The sequence below is a fragment of the Mirounga angustirostris genome, unplaced genomic scaffold (assembly GCF_029215605.1).
Source record: "Mirounga angustirostris isolate CCGP_5_RB_7025 unplaced genomic scaffold, mMirAng1.0.hap1 SCAF_1, whole genome shotgun sequence".
In the NCBI taxonomy this organism is placed as follows: Eukaryota; Metazoa; Chordata; class Mammalia; order Carnivora; family Phocidae; genus Mirounga; species Mirounga angustirostris.
Genome location: NW_026991709.1, coordinates 154,688,837 through 154,711,036, shown reverse-complemented (window position 1 = coordinate 154,711,036; position 22,200 = coordinate 154,688,837). Strand labels below are relative to the sequence as shown.

At 49.5% G+C, this 22,200-nt stretch overlaps 1 protein-coding gene across 5 annotated transcripts in view; it reads left to right on the top strand.

Annotated features, from left to right (window-relative positions):
• Positions 1–21,809, top strand: part of ANO10 (anoctamin 10) — a 222,680-nt gene extending 200,871 nt beyond the window's left edge. For all 5 annotated transcript variants that reach the window (XM_064590635.1, XM_045904155.3, XM_045904157.3 and 2 more), the window contains one exon: positions 21,319–21,809. In XM_064590635.1, the coding sequence (XP_064446705.1) occupies positions 21,319–21,387 (69 nt within the window). In that variant the 3' untranslated portion in view covers positions 21,388–21,809. The remainder of the gene's footprint in view (positions 1–21,318) is intronic.
• Positions 21,810–22,200: the final 391 nt, after the last annotated feature.

Sequence of the window (22,200 nt, the reverse complement as noted above, 5' to 3'; positions counted from 1 at the left end):
ACGTAGGGACTTTCGTAGCCTGGGATATTTCTGAGTTGTTCCCATATAAAGAATAAAATTTATTAGGGCTTTGAATGACACACTGGACCAGATGGACTTCACAAATATATTCAGAGCATTTCATCCTAAAACAACAGAATACATATTCTTCTAGAGTGCACATGGAACATTCTCCAGAGTAGGTCACATACTGGGTCACAAATCAGGTCTCAACCTACACAAAAAGATTGAGATTATACCATGCATATTTTCAGACCACAATGCTTTCAAACTTGAAGTGAACCATAAGAAAAAAATTTGGAAGGAACACAAATACATGGAGGTCAAAGAGCATCCTACTAAAGAAAGAATGGGTCAACCAGGAAATTAAAGAAAAATTAAAAAATACATGGAAGCAAATGAAAATGAAAACATGACAGTTCAGAACCTTTGGGATGCAGCAAAGGCAGTCCTAAGAGGGAAGTATATAGCAATACAAGCCTTTCTCAAGAAACAAGAAAGGTCTCAAATACACAACCTAACCATACAACTAAAGGAGCTGGAGAAAGAACAGCAAATAAAGCCTAAATCCAGCAGGAGAAGAGAAATAATAAAGATCAGAGCAGAAATCAATGAAATCGAAACCAAAAGAACAGTAGAACAGATCAACAAAACTAGGAGCTGGTTCTTTGAAAGAATAACATTGATAAACTCCTGGTCAGACTTACCAAAAAGAAAGGAGAAAGGACCCAAATAAATCATGAATGAAAGAGGAGAGATCACAACCAACACCGAAGAAATACAAACAATTTTAAGAATATATTATGAGCAACTATAAGCCAGCAAATTAGGCAATCTGGAAGAAATGGATGCATTCCTAGAAACATATAAACTGCCAAAACTGAAACGGGAAGAAATAGAAAACCTGAACAGACTCATAACCAGCAAGGAAATTGAAGCAGTAATCAAAAATCTCCCAACAAGTGAGAGTCCAGGGCCAGATGGCTTCCCAGGGGAATTCTACCAAACAATTAAAGAAGAATTAATACCTATTCTTCTGAAGCTGTTTCAAAAAATAGAAATGGAAGGAAAACTTCCAAATTCTTTCTCTGAGGTCAGCATTACCTTGATCCCAAAACCAGAAAAAGACCCCACCAAAAAGGAGAATTACAAACCAATATCCCTGATGAACATGGATGCCAAAATTCTCACGAAGATATTAGCCAATAGGATCCAACAGTACATTAAAAGGGTTATTCACCGTGACCAAGTGGGATTTATTCCCAGACTGCAAGGTTGGTTCAACATCCACAACATCAACATACGTAATGTGATACATATACATTAATAAAAGAAAGGACAAAATAAATAAATAAATAAATAAATAAATAAATAAAAGAAAGGACAAGAACCATATGATTCTCTCATTAGATGCAGAAAAAGCATTTGACAAAATACAGCATCCTTTCTTGATTAAAACTCTCTGTAGTGTAGGGATAGAAGGAACATACCTCAATATCATAAAAGCCATCTATGAAAGACTCACAGCAAATGTCATCCTCAATGGGGAAAAAACTGAGAGCTTTTCCTCTAAGGTCAGGAACATGGCAGGGATGTCCACTCTCACCACTGTTATTCAATGTAGAACTGGAAGTCCTAGCCTCAGCAATCAGACAACAAAAAGAAATAAAAGGCATTCAAATCAGTAAAGAAGTAATCAAACTTTAACTCTTCACAGACAACATAATATTCTATGTAGAAAAACCCAAAGGACTCCACCAAAAAATTGCTAGAACTGATACAGGAATTTAGCAAGTTGCAAGATACAAAATCAATGCACAGAAGTCAGTTTTGCAGGGGCGCCTGGGTGGCTCAGTTGGTTAAGCGACTGCCTTCGGCTCAGGTCATGATCCTGGAGTCCCTGGATGGAGTCCCGCATCGGGCTCCCTGCTCTGCGGGGAGCCTGCTTCTCCCTCTGACCCTCCCCCCTCTCATGTGCTCTCTCTCTCATTCTCTCTCTCTCAAATAAATAAATAAAATCTTTAAAAAAAAAAAAAAAAAGAAGTCAGTTTTGCATTTCTATACATTAACAGTGAAGCAGAGGAAAGAGAAATCAAGGAAAGAATATTCAATAGAAAAAAGACAGTCTCTTCAATGAATGGTGTTGGGAAAATTGTATAGCCACATGCAGAAGAATGAAACTGGGCCAATTTCTTAACACTATACACAAAAATAGACTCAAAATGGATGAAAGACCTAAATATTGAGACAGGAATCCATCAGAATCCTAGAGAACACAGGCTTCAACCTCTTCGACCTCGGCCACAGCAACTTCTTACTAGACATGTCTCTAAAGGCAAGAGAAACAAAGGCACAAATGAACTATTGGAACTTCATCAAGATAAAAAGCGTTTGCACAGCAAAGGAAACAGTGAACAAAACTAAAAGACAACTGACAGAATTGGAGAAGGTATTTGCAAATGTCTTATCAGATAAAGGCTAGTATCCAGAATCTATAAAGAACTTATCAAACTCAACACCCAAAAAACAAAAAATCTAGTCAAGAAATGTGCAGAAGATATGAACAGACATTTCTCCAAAGAAGACATGCAAATGGCCAACAGACACATGAAAAAATGCTGGACATCACTTGGCATCAGAGAAATACAGATCAAAGCCACAATGAGATGCCACCTCACACCAGTCAGAATGGCCAAAATTAAAAACTCAGGAAACAACAGATGTTGGTGAGGATGCAGAGAAAGGGGAACCATCTTACCCTGTTGGTGGGAATGCAAACTGGTGCAGCCACTCTGGAAAACAGTATGGAGGTTCCTCGAAAAGTTGAAAATAGAGCTATTCTATGACCCAGCAATTGCATTACTGGGTATTTACCCCAAAGATACAAATGCAGTGATCTGAAGGGACACCTGCACCCCAATGTTTATAGCAGCAATGTCCACAATAGCCAAACAATGGAAAGAGCCCAGATGTCCATTGACAGATGAATGGATAAGAAGATGCAGTATGTATCTACTATGGAATATTACTCAGTCATGAAAAAGAATGGCCATTTGCAATGACATGGTTGGAACTAGAGGGTATTATGCTAAGTGAGATAATTTAGTCAGAGAAAGACAAATACCATATGATCTCACTACCATGTGGAATTTAAGAAACAAAACAGATGAACATAGGGAAAGGGAAGGAAAAATAAAATAAGATGAAAATTGAGAGGGAGGCAAATCATAAGAGATGCTGAACTCTAGGAAACCAACAGAGTTGCTGGAGGGGAGGTGGGTGGGGGGATGGGGTGACTGGGTGATGGGCATTAAGGAGGGCATGTAAAGTAATGAGCACTGGGTGTTAGATGCAACTGATGAATCACTAAATTCTTTTGAAACTAATAAAAAAAAAGTTATTAAGTGAACCCGAGGTATAATATAACAATAAATCCCTACATGGGTCCTTCCCAGGGCTGAGGGAACAGCCCAGTGATGCCATTATGGAACTAAGTAGGCTTTGGCTCTCTTCCCATCCAGCCATCGTCAGTATGTTGGCTTTCATCATGGTTGCAAGGTGGATGCCATAGCTCCAGGCATCATATCTTCACACATTCTTGTCCAAAGGTAAGGGAGGCTTCTCTTCAGAGTCTCTTTATATTAGGAAGGAAAACCTTGCCCAAAAGTCCCCCAGGAGACTTACCCTCAAGCCCCACTGGGCAGGATTTAGTTACCAGCTCATTCCCTAGCTACCAGGGAGACTAAGAAATATCGGCTGGCATTGCTGACTTCCAGAGTGAAAGATCTGGAGTAGGGAAGAGGTAGAGTCCAGGCAGGGAGGGAAGGCACTCCAAAGCAGTCAAAGGGAATATATGTTGTTCTGATAGACTAAAGTTTGTGATAAGCTCTGAGTGTCGGGAAAATGCACATAATGGGAGGTGCATGAAAGGAAGATGAACAGTGAAGATGGCGGAAAGGCAATGGAATATGCTGGATGAAGGCATTCAGAAAAATCATGACATGCTTCAGTGATGAAGGTCACAAAGGACAGGTTAAAATTTAATCAGGATAAACTGAAGGTCTTGCATTCTATTTAAAAAAAATCAATCACAAAAGTACAGGCAAAAAAAAAAAAAAAAATCTGACCAAATGAAGCACACATAAAACAAGCTGGCCTCTCTCCTTGGCTGCAAGTTCCAATGAGCTAGAGGCTCGGCTGCCAAAGAAGCTTATGTAACCGAAGGCTGCAGGAATAGTGTCCAGAACAAAGGGGCGTGACCCCAAGGCCTCCTGCCCGCGCCCCCCCAACCCCCAGCCACCTCTCCTGCCCAATCTCAGTCTCTGGATTTTTTTTTTTTTTTTGCCACCTTCATCCTTTGGTGTCACACTCTCCCTGCTCAGAAAGCCCCTTTCAGGGACTGCTCAGCAGATGCCTTCCCTTGATGACTATTGGTCAAGTGCTTGCTTCTCCAGCCCCGAGGCCCCAAGGAAAATGGACCACTGCTGCCTTGTTTCCTGACTTAACTCCTAGCACTTACCAGGCCTCAGCACTGCTCGTTTTGCTGCTGGACCCAAGCTCGACTTCGAGGGCTCGGAGGATCCCTGGCATCTGTGACTCTTCACTGGTCTAGTGGATGAATAAGTGTGCTCTATAGCTGTCCTGTGGCACGCCGAGAGTGGGGTCTCTCAGGCTCCAGGGGGCTGTGAGGACAGGCTAGGGGGGAGTCGGCGGGGCTGCTGCAGACCAGTGGTGAGGCCGTTACACCAGTCCCATGACGGAGTCATAGGACGGTGACCAACATGTAGAGTGCAGACCAATCAGAATGGTCAGGAAACGAAGTCAACCACACTTGGGTTTGCAAGGCTCCTGAGCTGTGCACTTCACCGGGTGGGAAGACAGCCTGGCTTCAGGAGATGATCTTGAATTTAGTGTTGTCAGTTTAGTGACATCCAAAGGAAGATGGCAGGTGGGCATTGGTTTTGTGAGTGTTTCGTGAGTTGGGAAGGAAATGTGGGCAGGAAGTCGGGATGGCTGTATGCTCTGCACACAGGTGGCGGCTGCAGCTGGGTATATGCCATCTCGCAGGGAGAGCACTGTCCACGATAGCCTCCAGCCACCTGTGGCTATTTACATTTAAATTCCTTCAGATTAAATCAAATTAAAAATTCAGCGCTTTAGTTGCACTAACCACATCTTAAGTGCTAATAAAACATTCCTGTCATCACAGTGTTATGGCGGGTGGTGCTGATCCAAGTGAGGAGAGGCCCTGGAGTTGATCCTTGAGGATTGTTTCCAGAAAAAGGCGGGCATAGGGCAGAGGGAGAGGTGGGAGGGCTGGAGGGCCAGGTGAGGGGTCACATCAGAGTCCTGGGCAGCCATGTCAGGAAGGAGTTCGTGGCAAGATGTCTAGTGCAGCTGTGAACGCATCAGATGAAGACGGGAAAACGCCCTTGGATTTAGCACCATGGCAGCTGGGTGACCTTAGAGGGATCTCTTCCAGTGGACTCACTGGCCAGGAGCCACAGTGCGGTGGTTGGGGAGCCAAGAGACACCATTCCATTGACAGGTTTGGCTGGGAGAGGGAGGAGGAAACTGAAATGTCCACGGGGTGGGGATTTTGTTTGTCTGTTTAATGAGAGAGAGTAGGATATTTAATAGTCTAAAGAAAATTCAAAGAATTTATTCCCCAGATATACTCACACGTTCATAAGGACACCCTAGTTTAGGGGACTAGTTAATTAATTGTTCCGTCACAAACCCCACAGGCATTCAAAAGAAAAAGAACTTTGTACAATTTCTGATATAGGACTATCTCCAAGATTTATTTTGCAAGATGCAGAACAGGGTGTATTATGCCACCCTTGTATTAAAAACAAGAAGGATATCCAGAGATATCATATGCTGATATTGGGGAGGGGGAACAAAACTTCTGAAAGAATGATCATGAAATTGGTCATGTATTAAGAAATTGCCTCCCAAGATAAGGGGCTGGGGGACAAAAGTGGGAGTGAATCTTTATTCATGGTATTTCTGTAGTGCTTGATTCTTTTAAACTATGCACATGTATTTTAAAAATAAAAATATTTTTCAAAGTCACTAGGAAAGGATTTGGTTGAGAGAGAGAGAGGTTAAATTATAAAGACAGGAGAGGTAACCCACCTCCTGCCTCTCTGGCCAGGACCCCTTGGCCTTTGATTACTCTATTGAGCTCTCCATGAAATCAGGCATATTTTAACATAGTAAGTTTTTGTGATATTCCATGTTAACCATCCCATATTGTCTACTGCTGGATAACAAATTACTCCCAAACAATAAACATTGGCTCTCTCACAGTTTCTGCGAGTCTGCACATGGCTTAGCAGGGCACCTCTTATGTTGGGTAGAGCTACATGCATCTCAGGGCTGGACGGGCTCAGGCCCGTGGCTGGGAGCCTCAGGGCCCAGACAGTTCCTCACCATGGGCCTCTCCATGTGTGCGGGCCACTCACAACAGGGCAGCCAGCTGCCATCCGAGCCAGCGCATGAGAGGGAGCACCTGAGCCAGAAGCCACAGCCTCTTTGTAGCCTAAGCTCCAAAGTGACATTCCCTCAATTTGTGTCCTGTTGTTGAGAAGTGAGTCATTAGGTCCAGCCCACACTAGGAGAGAGGGTTCCACGAAGGAGTCATACCAGCAACAGGGACACCGAGGGCCAGTTAAAGAATGCCCACCACATATCCCCAGACTAAGCTCAATTGAATGCTTCTTTATATGGTAATGTTCTATTCCAATTCATCAAAATATCTTTTGCATCCTGAATAAAAGGGAACTCATGCATTCATCGCTGTAACCTCTTCCATAACCTTATATCCTCAGAATAACCAGCTGCTGTTTTATCATCCTGCAATACTACTTGGGGGGCTCCTATCTGTTTTTGATACTTCCTGAATTCTATCAGTTTGATAAAATTTGGCAAGTTTGATAAAACAGGAAAGTGGCCATCACTTCACCCTTCAAAATCACTTAGGGAACAGAACATTCTCCAGTATCATGTAAGAACCAGGCCTTGATTTTAGGAAATATATACTGATGTGTTTAGGGGCCAAGGGGCTTGTGGTCTGCAACTTACTCTCAAATGGTTCAGAAAAAAAATAACAATAGAGAATAGTGAAGCAAATAGGGCACAATGAAAGCAGAGTAAGAGTATTTCTGACTCCTTAATACTGTGCGTGCAATTTTTCTGTAAGTTTGAAATATCAAAATTAAAAGTTTGAAAAACAGTTCTCAGACCCATCCCCAGACCTGCTAAATGAGAATTGCGAATGGGACCTGGGAAACTTGTTTTATGAAAGATCCTCAGACACATTCTGGTTGTCAATCAGCAAGACTTAGGACCAACTACATAAAAGTCTGTCTCCTTTTTTTTGTTTTTGTTTTTTAAAGATTTTATTTATTTATTTGACAGAGAGATAGAGAACACAAGTAGGCAGAGGGAGAGGGAGAAGCAGACTCCCTGCTGGGCAAGGAGCCCGATGCGGGGCTCGATCCCAGGACCCTGGGATCATGACCTGAGCGGAAGGCAGACGCTTAACAACTGAGCCACCCAGGTGCCCCAGTCTGTCTCATTCTTAAAGCTGCCTACGTAGAGCATCTGAAATTACCAGTTGGACTTTGCTTCTTTTGGGTAACCGAGGTAGTCCCCTGGTCCATTCCCTAACACCGCCCTTGGCTCTCCTCCAGCTATAGAACTGGCCCCTTGGAGGGATGGGATTTGGTGGCAAAGGGGGAGTCTGATTGTGCAGCCCAAGGAAAAAGGGAGACTCCCAGGATGTATCTGTGGTCACTGTAAAGGGCAGAAAGAGCACTGTAAAGGTCTCAGCACAGAACGGGGCAGAAGCCCTCCCCAGCCTGGCTCTTTTGGTTCCCCACAATCCTGTGCCACACCTCAGAGCTCTGGATCACCGCGGTGACCAACCCTGCCCTCGGGAGCCCACTCTGCCTCAGGGAGGCCAGCGGGCAGACAGCATCCTGCCAGCTCTTACATCAGAGTCCTCTGCTTGCGGGTACATGTGAGGCCTGCCCGTCCTGGCTGCGGCCGGCTGGAGAAGCTTCCGGAAGTGCGCCTGCCGCGCCGTGTCTTCAAGGCACAGTGGGCATGCACAGGTTTAGGTGAGACCGTGGGACTAGAGGCTGCTGCCAGGTCGGTTTGCTGGAGAGGTCAGGAGAGAACCGCATCCCTCAGAGCCCCCAAAGCAGGGTAGAAGGCCTGGGAAGGGGGCTGGAGCCGGGGTCTGAGAGGTGGGCTCGAGGTCCCATCGAGGTGTATCCACCTGGGAGCCAGAAACCCTGGAGTGTCCAGCGCGCTCCTGGGGCCTGCAGCTTCTTCGCAGCACTGGGGTGGTCAGCTGGGGTCACAGTGATCTACCAGAGGTGGGGTCGGCGGGACACGCTGCCCTGACCACAGCGTGTCCCGGAGGGCAGGGACCCAAGAATTGTGGGCGGCGCTCCCTTCTCTGGCCGTGGTTGAGGGTGGTGAGCCTTTGCACCTGAGGAGGGCTGTGCTTGGAAATTGCTGTCCTCTCACTGTGTGGCGCCCTTGCAGCGGACTCACCCCGTTTTGTTTCCTTCCATTTCTGCCTCCTGCGAGTCTTCCTCTCGCGGTTAGCCCTCACTTCCTGCTGACCTGGCACAGGCCCGGTGCGTGCCTTTTCGAGCACCCCAGGGGAGTCTTGATCTTGGTGCCAGTGCCTTCCTGAAGGGTGGGGGGCTAGGTCGGCCAGCTGCTGTTGCTAACCACTATGGGTGTCTTACTCTTCCCTCCCAGTGGTTTTCAGGCCCTTTCCGGTAAGCCCACAGACATAAGGGCTTTTACCCATGCTCTTTGCCACACACACTTACCCAGAGTGCTCGGGTCAAAGGGCAGAAAATGTACAATATATACCCACAGGCTGGTGCAACTCTATGATTCTTGATTTGGTGCAAGCTGGGTTTTTGGCTTGTCCAAAACAACTTACAGAAACACTGATTTGCTTCCCCCTCCTAGACCCCTGTGAACAAACTGTGCATCAGCTGCAGGCTTTGCTAGTTGACACAGAATCACTCCACTAAAACCAGGCCGTGGGCTCCTAAAACATGTATTCCATGTCCTCTTAACAAAATGACCTGCAGATCATTCAGGGTAAGAGGCAAAAATCATCTGTATTTTATTACTTTTACCAGGGGCTCCCATCAGCAAACGGCTTAGCTGTTCTTGGCTTCACACAGGGAAACAGCAGTAATGGTAGAAGAGGAACTAAATATTTAAAAGCATGTTTAATTCAACACCTATTAGGTGGATCAGCTAGTGTTTCTAAATAGCCAAGCAAGGAGGCAGAGTTCTGACACTCTATATACTGGGACTTGCTTAGAAAGCTGTGTCTGCAGCCACGTGGCTTAAGCAGGATTGTGCTGGCTGACAGCTTAACCCACACTGTGACTGTGATCTCTTCCAGAGGTTGCACTAAAGACACCACTGATCACACAGGCTAGACTCCATCTTTCTAGAACTTTCCAGATTCTGGAAAGTGTGTGATGGAAACAGAAGGAAGCCACTGATGCTCTCCCAGCATGAAATACAGACACGTTTTGAGACCTGGAAGCAGTGAGTGGAACCAGATGGAGTTGGAAAGAAGTATTTGGTACTAGCCTTCTTTCCTGCAGTAATTTTTTAGGAGCCTCACTGAAGTGCCCTTTTGCACTTCTCCCCCTATTTTGCATGCTCTTCTGAATGTGATATGCAGATATAGAACTGCAACGTTTTAGTCCTAGCTTTTATTCTTTCTGAATTTGTAAACTTTTTTTTTTTTTTTTAACCAGAGAACACCTGCATTTGGTAACATTGGCTTCACCCAAAGAACCAAGAACATCTTCTAAGTTCATTTGTGCATTGTGTGTTTAAGGCCTAAGAACAATCAGAACTTTTGTACGTCCATTAGATGGACAAAGAGAACCTGTGGTACTGCATATAAAATAATAAAGTAGCTGTTATTCTACTTCTGTTGTTTTGGAGAGAACCCAAAAGGGCCTTTGGAATATGGTCAAAAGCAGGGATAAGCCCATGCATTTGTTCACACTGCCTTTCAGAGCCTCCCCTGACACCTGGGAGCACTGCTCTTCAAGGCCTAGAGGGGCACGTGTATCATGCACTGAGTGGCTAACCCAGGATTGGTTCCATAATTAATTTCAGTGAAATTCTGTAATCATTGCAATTTGGAAAACCCCATCTCGGCTCATGTAACAGCAACACATACCAAGCCATGTCTCCCCCAAAGCACGCGCACACTCGGGAGAAACCTGATGTGGTCTGACTAGATGGTATGTGGGGTATCAGCCATGAATGCTCCCATTTCTTCTTCATCCAGACTCTGGGTTCTGGTCACACTAGGGTCTTAGATTTCTTTGGTCTCTAAGGCACATGTTTGCAAAAAAAGTCCTTTCTTCCTCACAGAAGTGATGAATTTCATGCCTATATTAGACTATAGACATGAACTTTTTTTGTTATGTTAGTCACCATACATTACATCATTAGTGTTTGATGTAATGTTCCATGATTCATTGTTTGCGTATAACACCCAGTGCTCCATGCAGAGCGTGCCCTCTTTAATACCCATCACCAGGCTAACCCATCCTCCCACCCCCTCCCTTCTAGAACCCTCAGTTTGTTTCTCAGAGTCCATTGTCTCTCATGGTTCTATAGACATGAACTTTTAAAAAGTCATCTAGCCTACTACTAACTCCACCTGTTAGAAAGTCTGACCTGGACCCCTCCCCCTGGAGAAAAGTTAATGGAAAGATAGTCCCTTGGACAGAGGTGGTTTGGTGCTATGGATGGTTTCAATGACACCAACTAGGACAGCATTGTGTCACTCCAGTTCTAGACTCCGGGAAGCACTAGACAGCCTAAATGTGCTCAAGACCCTGTGACACAACAGTGAGGTGTGTTCCGTGACGTTTCCGTCACCCTAAATTCGGCCGCAGTGTTGGTTACGGTCGCTGCCCCTCACCCAGTGGTGATATAAGGTGATGGCAAGGAAAGTGAAATAAAAGATGTATGTAAAAAGCAGGAATTTGTCTGTTTAATGAGGCTCATAGATGGGGATGAGTAGGCATTAGCTGCTCTGAGGGAATGGATGTCCGGTGAATGAAGGCTAGAGCCCCTGCCCTCCACTGACGGTGTTTTTGTTGCAGAAGATCAGGTGTGATCAAGTAGACCATCCCTGGCTCCGGCTTTGCCCAGGCTCCTCCGAAGGGGCGCCGATGGTGGCAGTCCTGCTGGCTTGCTGTGCAGGCACCCAGGGCAGCCGTTCTTACCCGCTGGGGATGGGGCCCTGCCGCCCCCCCCCCGGGGGGTGAAAGGAACATGCCAATCTCTTAGGCAATGGAGGCAATGTGGACTTGTCAAAATCCCAGTCAATGTTATAACTATTGGTTTGGTTTTAGTTATGTTATTGATTGTGAAGTATTAGATTAACCAAACATAGAGATGTCCATGTTTATCAAAGAGCCATACAGTATTTAGATAGGGAGAAACAACCTCACTGACCTGGGAAGATCCTAAAGGTGGTGGGAGAAGATCCTAAAGACGTGTGCTCTCTCCGTGGCCTGAAGTTGGGCCTGCGTTTTACAAGCATCTTTCTGGTCTTTGGTGAGGGGTGAGGTGTCCAGAGGCTGGAACCACTCTGCAGCGGACAGGAGCCCTTTCCGTGCCTGCACCACCAGCCCCCACCCCGACCCTCACGGCAGGCACACAGAAGGGGTGCAGGTGCCTCTCGGGGCAGAGATGCAGCTCGCCCTGTGCGGCCATTCCCATTCATCCTGCTGTCTCTCTCCTAGTTAGTAGTGATGGATTGTTTTCTTCGATTACAGGTTATCTCCCCTTAATATTTAAGAAAAATGTTTATTTAAAATTTTAAAAAGTCTTTGGTTGAAACCCTGGTGTGGGCAGTAGGCTGTCTCCCTCACTTAATTCAGTGGAGTGTTTACCTCAGCCCTTTATTTTCTAAAGGGTCTGGGCTTCTGCTTCGTGCAGCAGTGAGACCCTGCCCCTCCCACTGGTTGACTCAGGACTCCGACGGGAGGCTGGGCTCCGGGTTCCCTCTGACCGGCGGCCACACCACCCACTCACCCCACAGGCGGGGTCCTGTTAGAGACCTCTGATTTCTGTCGTTAATCAGTGGTGTTTATTTCTGTTCTTTGGGCTCTTAAGCCTTTGTGTATCACCTTGACCCAACCAAATTGCTGAAGTTTCAGTGGCTAGGTCCCTAAATGCCCCCCCAACCATGACTTTCAGTGAGCGCATGGGGGCATTTTCTGTGGAGCAGCCGCTGGAGCTTACTGTCCTTTACCCCTCTGGGTGTGTCCTCTGGCCTGTCTACCACTCCAGGCACAGCCTGAGCCCTGGGCCTGGGATGCTCCTACCTATCAACCTAGGACCCACAGATAAAGACAGGGATTGACCAGATCGTCATCGGCCTTGGCTGGTCACTCACCTCTCTGGGTCTCATCTCCTGAGGGCCCCTAGTGACCTGTATGGAAGCTTATGCAGTGAGAGAAGAACACTGCCTCCCTCCTTGTCTCTCAGGGCTTCCAGACAAAGAGGGAGTTACATCCTGAAGGCTCCAGCACATCCCTTCCTACAGTCAGATCAAGAGTGGACCAGTTCCTGAGTAGGGGACGCTGCAGACAGTCTTGTCCAGGAAGTGCCTCCTACAGATGCTTGGTCATCTGGGTGATCTGAAGCGCAGGATTGATGTCTCGGTAAAGAAACATCACTGGGTGTTCAGTATCATGGACTGATGAAAAGCGATCACATTATCCCCCTCCGTCCCTTCTGATAAACAGCCCAGGACCATATCGTAGCAGATGGAGTGGATGGAGGGCTGCCTCGTGCACTTCGCTCTGCAAACTAGCATCACACCTAGAAACCTAGTTCTTTCAGTGAAAGATGCCATTAGAAAAGGAACTCAATTTGTAAAAGAAATTGTTAAAAGAAATTGAAAAGAAATTTGTCCTGTTTTGAGGCAAACTGATCACCACACTTTTTTTTTAAATTGTATTTATTTATTTATTTATTTATTTACTTGAGAACGAAAGGGGGGGAGGCGGAATAGAGGGGGAGGGCAAGGAAGGGGCAGAGAATCCCAAACAGACTCCTCGCTGAGCTCAGAGCCAACACAGGGCTCCCTCTTACGACGCTGAGGTCATGACCTGGGCCGAAACCCAAGAGTCAGACACTTAACTGACTGAGCCCCCCCAGGTGCCCCATCATACTTTTTTTACATGACTATTTGCCAAAACACAAAATGCTTTTTTCCCCTTTCTCATACAGAATTGGATGGCCCCTTTATCCGACTTCTGTGAGTTGCTAAGTACTCCCGTTCTGTGCCTTCCTCACCCTCCCTGTTATCACCCTCCTTCTTCTGTGGTCAGGATGTGCACAGTGGATGGCCATTCCAGAAGTACTGTGTTTTATCTATATATTCTCGTATTTCCTTCTGATTACTCATAGCTTGCTTTTGTTCTTAGGGACCCTGGCTCTTTTTATTTCTAATGACACTTCTATTCCACATATTCCATCTGTATTCTGACCTGACCCCCGTGGCGGGCCATGGAGAGGGTGGGGTTAACACCTTCCGCCCAGGCCGCTGCTGGGCTGGGCATCCCCCCCGCTTTGTGGATGTCCCCAGGGCCCACCGTCCTTCTCTACACTTGGGCCTGGATGTTTCCAAAATACATCCATTCAGTTCAGCTGCCTTTTAAGCAACATCTGTTACCAGTTTTCTCTCCTCGTCTAATGAAGGACACATCGCTTATTTTAATCTTGGTTGTTCCTGAATAATGTATGACTGCCTGTACTCCTCTTTCGGTGCTTGGTGAATTGCACTTTGTTGCCAGATTTAGGTCCCGGTTCTTTCCGTTTTCCTTGTTGGAGGTGCTCTCCTTAGCGGTTCACCCATCGCTAGCCTTCTTCCCATGTTTGAGCTGTTTGAGCACTTGTGATTTTGCCAACTAACAATCCCACAGCTTTTCCCACATTTTCTGGTTCTTGTGCCCTTTGGAGGCCTTTCCTTTTAAAAAAAGAAAAAAAAAAAACAAGCCAAGGATGTCTGTCTTCTTAAAAAATGTAACTCTTAAACTTCTTTCCTGGCATTGTATGCAACTTTTTAAAATCTTGCTTAAATTTGTGCTTACAGGTCAGGAGAGGGGTTAATGTGGTGGGTTCTAGAGCCAGACTCCCGTGGTTTAGAGACTTAGCAGAAGCAGAAAATCTGAGCCAGGTGGGACGGGACAAAATTGAGGCCTCACCAAGAACCAAAAAGATCTCAGCAAACCCTCTTGAGACAGAAGTGTGAGCCAGCCGACCCTGAATCTCCTGGCACAGGTGGCTGGGGCAGAAAGCTGAGTGATGTTATAACAGCGCAAAACCAGAGGCGCATCAGCGGGCTGGGCTCAAACCTCCTGTGCGCTGTGACCTTGGGCAGGCTTCTGAGCCTCCCTGGGCCTCAGTTCTATCTTTAACATGATGACGATATGTTTCTCATAGGGTGGTTCTGAGGAGCAAATGAGTAAATAGCGTTTAGGACAGTATCTGGTATGTATTGTGATATAACTGTTGGTCAGTAAGTTACGCAAAAATAATAGAATGTAACAGACATTAAAAGTTAAATCAATAAAGCAGGAGGGAAAAAGAAGTTGCATATATAAGCACAATTAGAAATGCAGGAAATGGGCAGGTGGGGAGTAAGTTACCAAGAATTACATGAAGCTAGTACAGAGAACATGCATGAAGCATGGGGCTAGCACTCTGAACACACCTGCCTGTGACCCACAGTCCATGCGGAACCATCTAGATGGAGTGTGCCCATCCCATGCTGAAAGCCCAGGTGCCGGTGAAGAGTCTGCTACATTCATTGCTTAGTGATCTCAGGCGAATTTTGGATAAATGGAAAGGATTGCATTTAGGGGCCCAGAGAAAATACCAGAACCCACTGATGGAATGTGGAAGGACAGAGGCCATGAGCAGCCCAGATGAGGGCTTTCTCACTTCCCAAACCCAGCGAGGTAGGCCACTCTTTCATCAGTTTCGCTTTGTCATTTGTGTGTGCATTCAGCACTTTTAGCCACCTATAGAACGCCATAGCTTTGGCAAATACATAATTTTAGCAGCCCAGGTTTCAGAGAAAGCTGTGGCTTAATCAAACGTATTTGGCTCCTGATTCCAGAAGCATCAGAATAAGTGCATCTCTGGGGATGGCTGGGAAGCAAGCCTCAGGCTTCTGCGGGTCCCTCACACTCTATAGAAAGGAATTTGCATTCTCAGGCTATCTGTGGAGTTTCCCTTCCAAGAGCCTTTGACTTCTGCTTTTGGAAATTTAGCTCTGAAACCCAATTATGCAGAGAAAGCAAGACCCAAACAATTATTTAAGAAGTAGATTTAAAAAAATTTTTTTATGTTAAACTGACTTTACCCTTCCCGGGGTCAGCTTGTGCAGTTAATAGACTTGTGGCCCCCAGCATGTCACCTATTGGGTGAGCTGGGCTGGGCCACCAAGTCTTGGAGCCTCTTTGGAGCTGGGTTTTGATCTTGGAGGGTTTTTGTTTCCAGCTGGGATCAAGCTGGTAATCTGGCAACCTTCCGGGTGGCCCTTGACTCTCCACCTCCCTGGCGGTCATTGCAGACCCCCTGAGCCAGAGCCAGAGCCACCCTGGGGGGCTTGGGGGGAACCAAGATTCCTGTTCCCACTGAGCCACAGTCCTAAGGGGCCCAGACCTGCATTGCCAGCAAGGCAGGTAACTGGGCCTCCGAACGACATCCTGGGCCTTCTGATATAAAGCTCACACTGCAGTGTGTTTTCGGGGACCCCATACATGTGACCAACAGATTTGTGATCCAGATAGTGATGCTGCCTTCAAGAACATGAGTGTGTCTCATTTACATACCCACGAGAAGGGAGGCTTTCCCAGTTCACTGTAGTCATGCCGAGTTATGGGCTGAACGGGGATCTTGCTGGCTGCCCCCGTGGGCTCCAGGCTGTGGCCCCTCTTCCACCGGGACTGATGGAGCGCTGGCTCCAGCTCGCAGTGCTATGTTGGGGGCCTTGGGGGCAGAGTCACAGCTCCTCTCCAGAGAGTCCACACTAGGTGGGATAGAACACTGAAGCAGGAAAAACCCTCCCATAAACCTTGACAAAAACAGATGGTGTGAGTGGAGTGCAGGAATTACAGTGGAGGGTGATGGTGACAGGCAGCCCCTCTGGGCTGAGTGACCTGGGGTTGAGTCCAGAACCTATGGGAAGCCTCTGTGGTTGCATGTTCTTGTCCCCTGTCTTAAAACCTGGCTTGGCCTGCTTTGGGATGACAACGTCCAGGAGTCTGGGAGGCCGGCACTGGGAGTGGCGGGTGTGCTTGGTCGGGGGGCGGGGGGCGGGCCGGGCCCCATGGCGGACTGAAGACAGAGGAGGGGCACAGAGGCATCCACCATAAGGGCTCAGGTTTTGATCCGAGCAGCCAGGTGGTAGTGGCCCCTGAGATGGGGTGACTGGGAGAGAAGCTGGCTGGGGTAAGGATGTGCGACTCAGAGCGCCGTGTGTTTAATGGTCAGTAGACCTCACATTTTGTACGTTTTGTCAAATATTGAGATGAACCAGGCACCCCAGAGAGAGAGGTGGTGTAGGCGGTGCCCTCCAGACGGCCTGAGGGGCCGCTGCCCCTGCACCCTCCTGTCCTTCCCTCACTGATGTGGGGCTTGTCAGAGCCTGATCGCATTGCCAGGCCCAGGGCAGATCTGGAGTATTTCATTGTTATATTAGAATATGTCCAAAACACTGCTTGTTTGAGGTAAGCTTTCCTCTAGATATAACAAATAAAAACAGTTTTGAGGCACCTGGCTGGCTCAGTCAGAAGAGCACACCACTCCTGATCATTGGGGTTGTGAGTTCGAGCCCCCTGCTGGGGGTAGAGAGTACTAAAAAAAAATGTAAAAAAAAAGTCTTTGTGAAACGTCCCATTCTTTACTTTCTTTTTCACCTGAACGGCCAGACCCTTGCTTGATTTTGCCCTGATTCTAGCTACATGACCTCAGACAAGTTGCTTAGCCTCAGCCTGGTCAATGAATGACACAGAGAGAGAAGACCTCGCTCGCTTGTGCTAACGAGGGGTGCACGGACACGGCTGTGCACAAGGGAGGCCTCCAGTCCTGCTCCTTCCCACTCACTCGCTCACTCGAGCTGGAGGAGTGGCTTCCTTCCACCCCACCTGCATGACAGACTCACCCTGGGGGAGCCCATTTACATCAGAATGGAGGTGGGTAGGGGGCTGGGGATCTTAGCTCTCTGTCACCAGGCCTCCGCACCCGAGGCCAAGGCCGGCATGAGTCGGGGGAGCCAGGTGCTGCAGGTGCCGTTACCCGACTGAACTGGCCCGAGAACCCGGTTCCTGTCTGAGACTGTGAGGCCAGCAGCCGGCCCCATGGCAGCCACTGAGCTCTGCACGGAGCCAGCTCCTGGCCAGCGAAGCTTCCGGTAAACAGGAAGAGATGAATGCACAGGCTCTTTCGGTCCTTCAGCTAGGAGCTGCCCAAATAGTCTTTCTGTGGGTGGTTGTTGCTTTTGAGGGGAAGGGGTAATGGAGTAGCTGCTAACAGATTTCAAATTGGGCAGTAATGTAATCCATTGGTTGTGATTTCCTGAGTGCTATGAATAGCAAGATCCCAGAGCTGATTGTGGGTTCAGCCAGAGAGAGTCTCTGCTAACAAGCCTGGGGGTGAGAAGGGGCCGTCCCAGATCTGTAGAAAGCACTGCAGGGCTCAGGAAGCATTTCTGAACTTCTCCACAGGGAAAAATGGATCCAATTATGCATCCTTTCTTATGTTGAGCTGTGCATTTGGACAACACACTTGGTGATTAGGTTCCTCTTATAATCATTACTAATAATGAATGATGTAAGAAGTCAGTCTGTGCTTTTTAAAGAATTATTTGGAGCATGAGTGTTTTAATGAGTCATGAATTGGGGAAGATTTCATTCTCTTCATTCTGATGCTTTTTGTAGGGAAGAAGTCAGCACTATTACCTTGCTTATATTTTTAATAAGGCTTTAATTTAAGAATCCCTAAAGAAGCCAGGTTTTTTTTAATGGGATAATGTTGCTTCCTGCCATTGCATCTCCCCAGGCAGGGCTGCTAAAGAGCAGAAGTGGCTGAAGAGCTGGGCTGCAAGGGGTTGGCCTGGTACCCCAAGGGCTGTTCTGTGACTTGGCCTGAGCCCACAGCATGGCCTGGAAGGGGCCTGCTCATCCCCCTCCACTCCAGCTTGCTTCTCTGTGACAGATGACAGGCGACAAATCAGAGACTCCTAAGTCTGGGGAGGTCTGGAGAGAAATTTCAAGGGCTTGTTAAAAATTCAGAGACCTGGGCCCTACTACAGACCAGCCAGTTAGCGTCCCAGGGAGGGGCCGATGAGTCTGCATTTAAGAGGCTTCTCCAGATTCTTAAGTGGCCACAAGACTGAATGATCATCAAGGTTCTTTCAGATGAGAAAATCTGTGCTTCTGGAGTTCATCCTGCCAGTGCTCATGGTCTCCCCGCAGTAGGGGAGGGTGCGGGAAGCAGGCTGGGCTGGGGCTCAGGCTCCTGGCTCCTCCGCACCAGGAGGGTGGGGTGGGGCTCCTTTTCCAAGGTCATGGCAGCAGATGGAGGGGATCTAGACCCGCGAGCAGTGGACAGCAGCTGGTTTACCTGAGAGAAGCTGCCTCAAGGCGCAGTGGCTTCTAACTCCCATCTTTCAGGAGGAATGGCGGAGGCCTGCCCGTTTGTTTGCACCGGACAGGACTGGGTGCCACTCACTGACCTCAAAACCAGTTTAAGTCTCCCTCTGTGGCAAACAGGCTGCTGCAGCTTGTTTCTTCTAAACTGCTTGGATGTTTCTCTGGGCTTGAGCCACAGGTTTGAAGTTCTGCTGCGGCCGCTGGCTAGCATGTCCAGCAGGGAGGGCAGGAGATGCAGGGAGACAAGCCAAGCCTCGGCTCCCCTCACAGCCGGGGCGCTCAGCCCTGCGCTGGCAAAGGCCCGGGGAGCACAAGCCTTCCCGCGCACCATGGGCCATGTTTCCTGTGGGGGTCACAGAGCTCCATGAGGCAGATCAGGCCCTGCGGGACCCACCACCGAGGGGAAGGGCGGTGGGCAGGCTTGGCCCAACCCACCAGATGGAGGGGCCTGGTCACTGCACTTGTGGAGACAGGTACTCCTGGGCAGAGTGCTCCTGCCCCTGGGCTGGGGCATGGGAGGATGGTGGGGTCCCTGGCCACCGCTTCTACCTTTGCTCCCAGCCGCGCAGCTCAGTGCGGACAGCCTGTGGCCTCCCGGACGTGCCCTGTGCTCAGGAGCCACCCAGCGGAAGCCCTACACATAATGGGAGAGCAGCTTGCTCCCTGCAGGGAGCTTTACAGGCTCCTTTGGATCAAAACCCATTTTGATTTTCCTCCCCATGTGGAATGCTAGGGAGGCCTGGCTAGAAGATTCCATGACAAGCTAGGCAATATTTTATCTTCATTATAGTTCTAGTTTAGTTACATTTATTTAGCCTTTAATTTCTTATGGCTGCTTGTCAAATAGATTCATATTCTCTCTCTCATAAAAAGACATTTAAAAAGGTCTCGTAAGTATTAAATGACACCAGCTAGAAGAGTCGGCAGTGAATCTGGGCTGAAATAGTACAGTTTTCCTGTATGAGGGTATTTTACATCCGCAGTTAACAGGGAAAGCGGGCTCGTAAGAGGATGGGAAGTGCTACGAGCAGCAGAAAAGGAGGCAGATGCAAAACATAACTTCTGGGAGACTCTCACGTGGCCTGGGGGTTCTGCTCCTCCAGGTCTGTGAGCTAACTCAGACGGGCACCGTCACCTTGCCAGGCTGTACAGGCATCGTGGCCGTGGGGCCTGAGGCTGGCGTCTGCTCCTGTGCCCACGGCTTACTCCAGGGAGGCCTGCGGAAATGCTGTGGCCTGTGCAGCAAGAGCTCCCTGGTCCCCATGACCCACCGGCCCCCTTCTCCATTAGAAGCCATCCCCTAAAGCCTGTTTCCATGTGGACCAGCAAGAGCCAGGCAGGCCTCACCGCAGCCCACGGGGAGAGGGGCAGCCTCCAGGCTCAGAGAACGGGGGTCTCCCGAGCTACTACAGATCTAAATGATCCTCACAAGGGGAAATGGGGTTGAAGCAGGAGGCAGAGGCTTTTGCTTGCAGACTGTGAACGGGCCTCCTATCCCTGAAACAGAGAGAGCCCTGCATCGGATCCAGCCCCATGTGGTGCCCGGGGGCTTCCAAGAGGGGCGGTCGGCTACGTCGAGCAGCAGCGGCCTTGTCTGAGCTCAGAGTTGTGTTTTTCCCAGAAGTAAATAACTGTTCTCAAAAAGCAGCGTGGGTATTTTCAGCCAAATTCCAAAGGAGTTATTCATTTTTTCAACAAACAGGGCAGAGCTATAGTCATGTTTTCCAGCACCCACGGACACAGGGGGCTGGGAGCTGGGGGGGTGGGGTCCTCGGGGACTGGCGGGGGGCGCCCCAGGACTGGGAGCTGCAGGACCTCCTCACCCCCAGCTGCCTTGTCCTTGGCTGTGGGCTCCTGACACCTCCCTGTGAGCCTGGCAGGCTGCACCTCCGTCTTGGCCTGGCCCTCAGGGAGATTTCTTAGGATGTCCCCAGTGGCACTGGATGGCTCAGTGGCTCGGGATGGTCCTGTAGCTATAGGGACAGAGGGCTGGCGAAAATGTCTCCTGTTTGGACTCATCTGCTCTGGGCCAGGGACTCCATGTACAGTGACCACCATGCAGAATGTGCTTCACGGCTCCCTGCGTGCAGGTGTGGAAGCAGAGGCACAGAGGTCCACTTGCCTGGGTCACCAAGTTTATAGGCACAGAGCGAGGACTTGGCCCCAAGTCAGTGCTCCAGGCCCCCTGCCTGGGGATCTGGGGCGGGAGAATCCCGTGGCTGCGTCTCAGCCCTGTATCTGCAAGCGTCCTTGGGGTAGGCAGGACACACAGGACCCCTTCTAGCAGGTTCACCCAACCCAACATCCCCGGCCCACGCCCACTGGCCCCCATCTCTTCAGTGTCAGCAGCGGGGCTCTGCGCTCTCTGGAGGGCCTCGGGCAGTGTCAGGGCGCCCCCGCTCCCCGGCTTCTCAGGGCGCAGAGTGTGCTCTGATGGAGCTCAAGACCCCATCGCCCAGGGCCTCTCACAGCGGGGGTGGGAGCCTGGGTCACCCCCCCGGGGACCACCCCGCAGGCTGGCGTGGCTTACCCCGCCCCGTGTCTTGTGTTCTCTCAACAGCAAATGAAGCTCATGGCCCAGAACCTGAAGGAGGAGTCGAGGGAAGGCAATAAGGAGGAGGAGGCCTGAGCGCCCTCCCGGGCCGCCCTGAGCCAGAGCAGAGGGGCACCTGGAGCAATGCGGCGGCCCCTGACCCCAGACCCGGAGCTGCGTGGCCATAAGCGGCAGCGCCGCGCCCCCCTCTGCGGTGTCCCGGTGAGGGCCGGCGGGGACGACAGCCGAGACCCAGCTCCTCCCAGGCCCCCACCCGGCCTGCTCCTGCCTTCCCGTCCCTGCCCAGGCCCCCCCAGCACCCCCCATGCAGCGGCCCGGCCATGGGGGCTGGGCGGCGGGTCAGGCCGAGCACCCCCCGCGCCACCAGCAGGGCCAGTCTGCGGGGGTTTGGGCCTGGGGAAGGGGGGCGAGGCAGTGTTTCCAGCACCCAGACAGCTCTGAACACCTCTTGCCTGGTTCTGTTTTGCGGTATGTTAACAGACCCTTTCTCAACAAAAGCCGTCGTAACTGAGCGATTAAAGGCAACACATACCTCTCTGACTCCTACTTACCCCACGAGGACTGAACCGGCCCTCCTTCTGGAACGAGCCCTGGGTCAGGTCATTGAAGGGGGAGCTGGGGGTTGCTCAGCTGGAGGCTGGGCATCTGTGTGCCACTTCCAAGGCCCGGGGCCAGGCCCAGCCAGTGCTGGAACCCGTCCCCTCGTGGGGACTGGCAAGGGCCACCGGGGCTGCTTTCATGCCCGTGGCAGCTGGCACCCTGGTGTGGGCTCACCCCTATGGAGGGGGGCCTCTGCCCAGCGGTGCCATCCATCCCCGGCCTGGGCCCAGAGGGCTGCACGCACCTCTTTCTCGGGCACGGAGGCGGTAAGTCGAGCTCCGGCTGCTC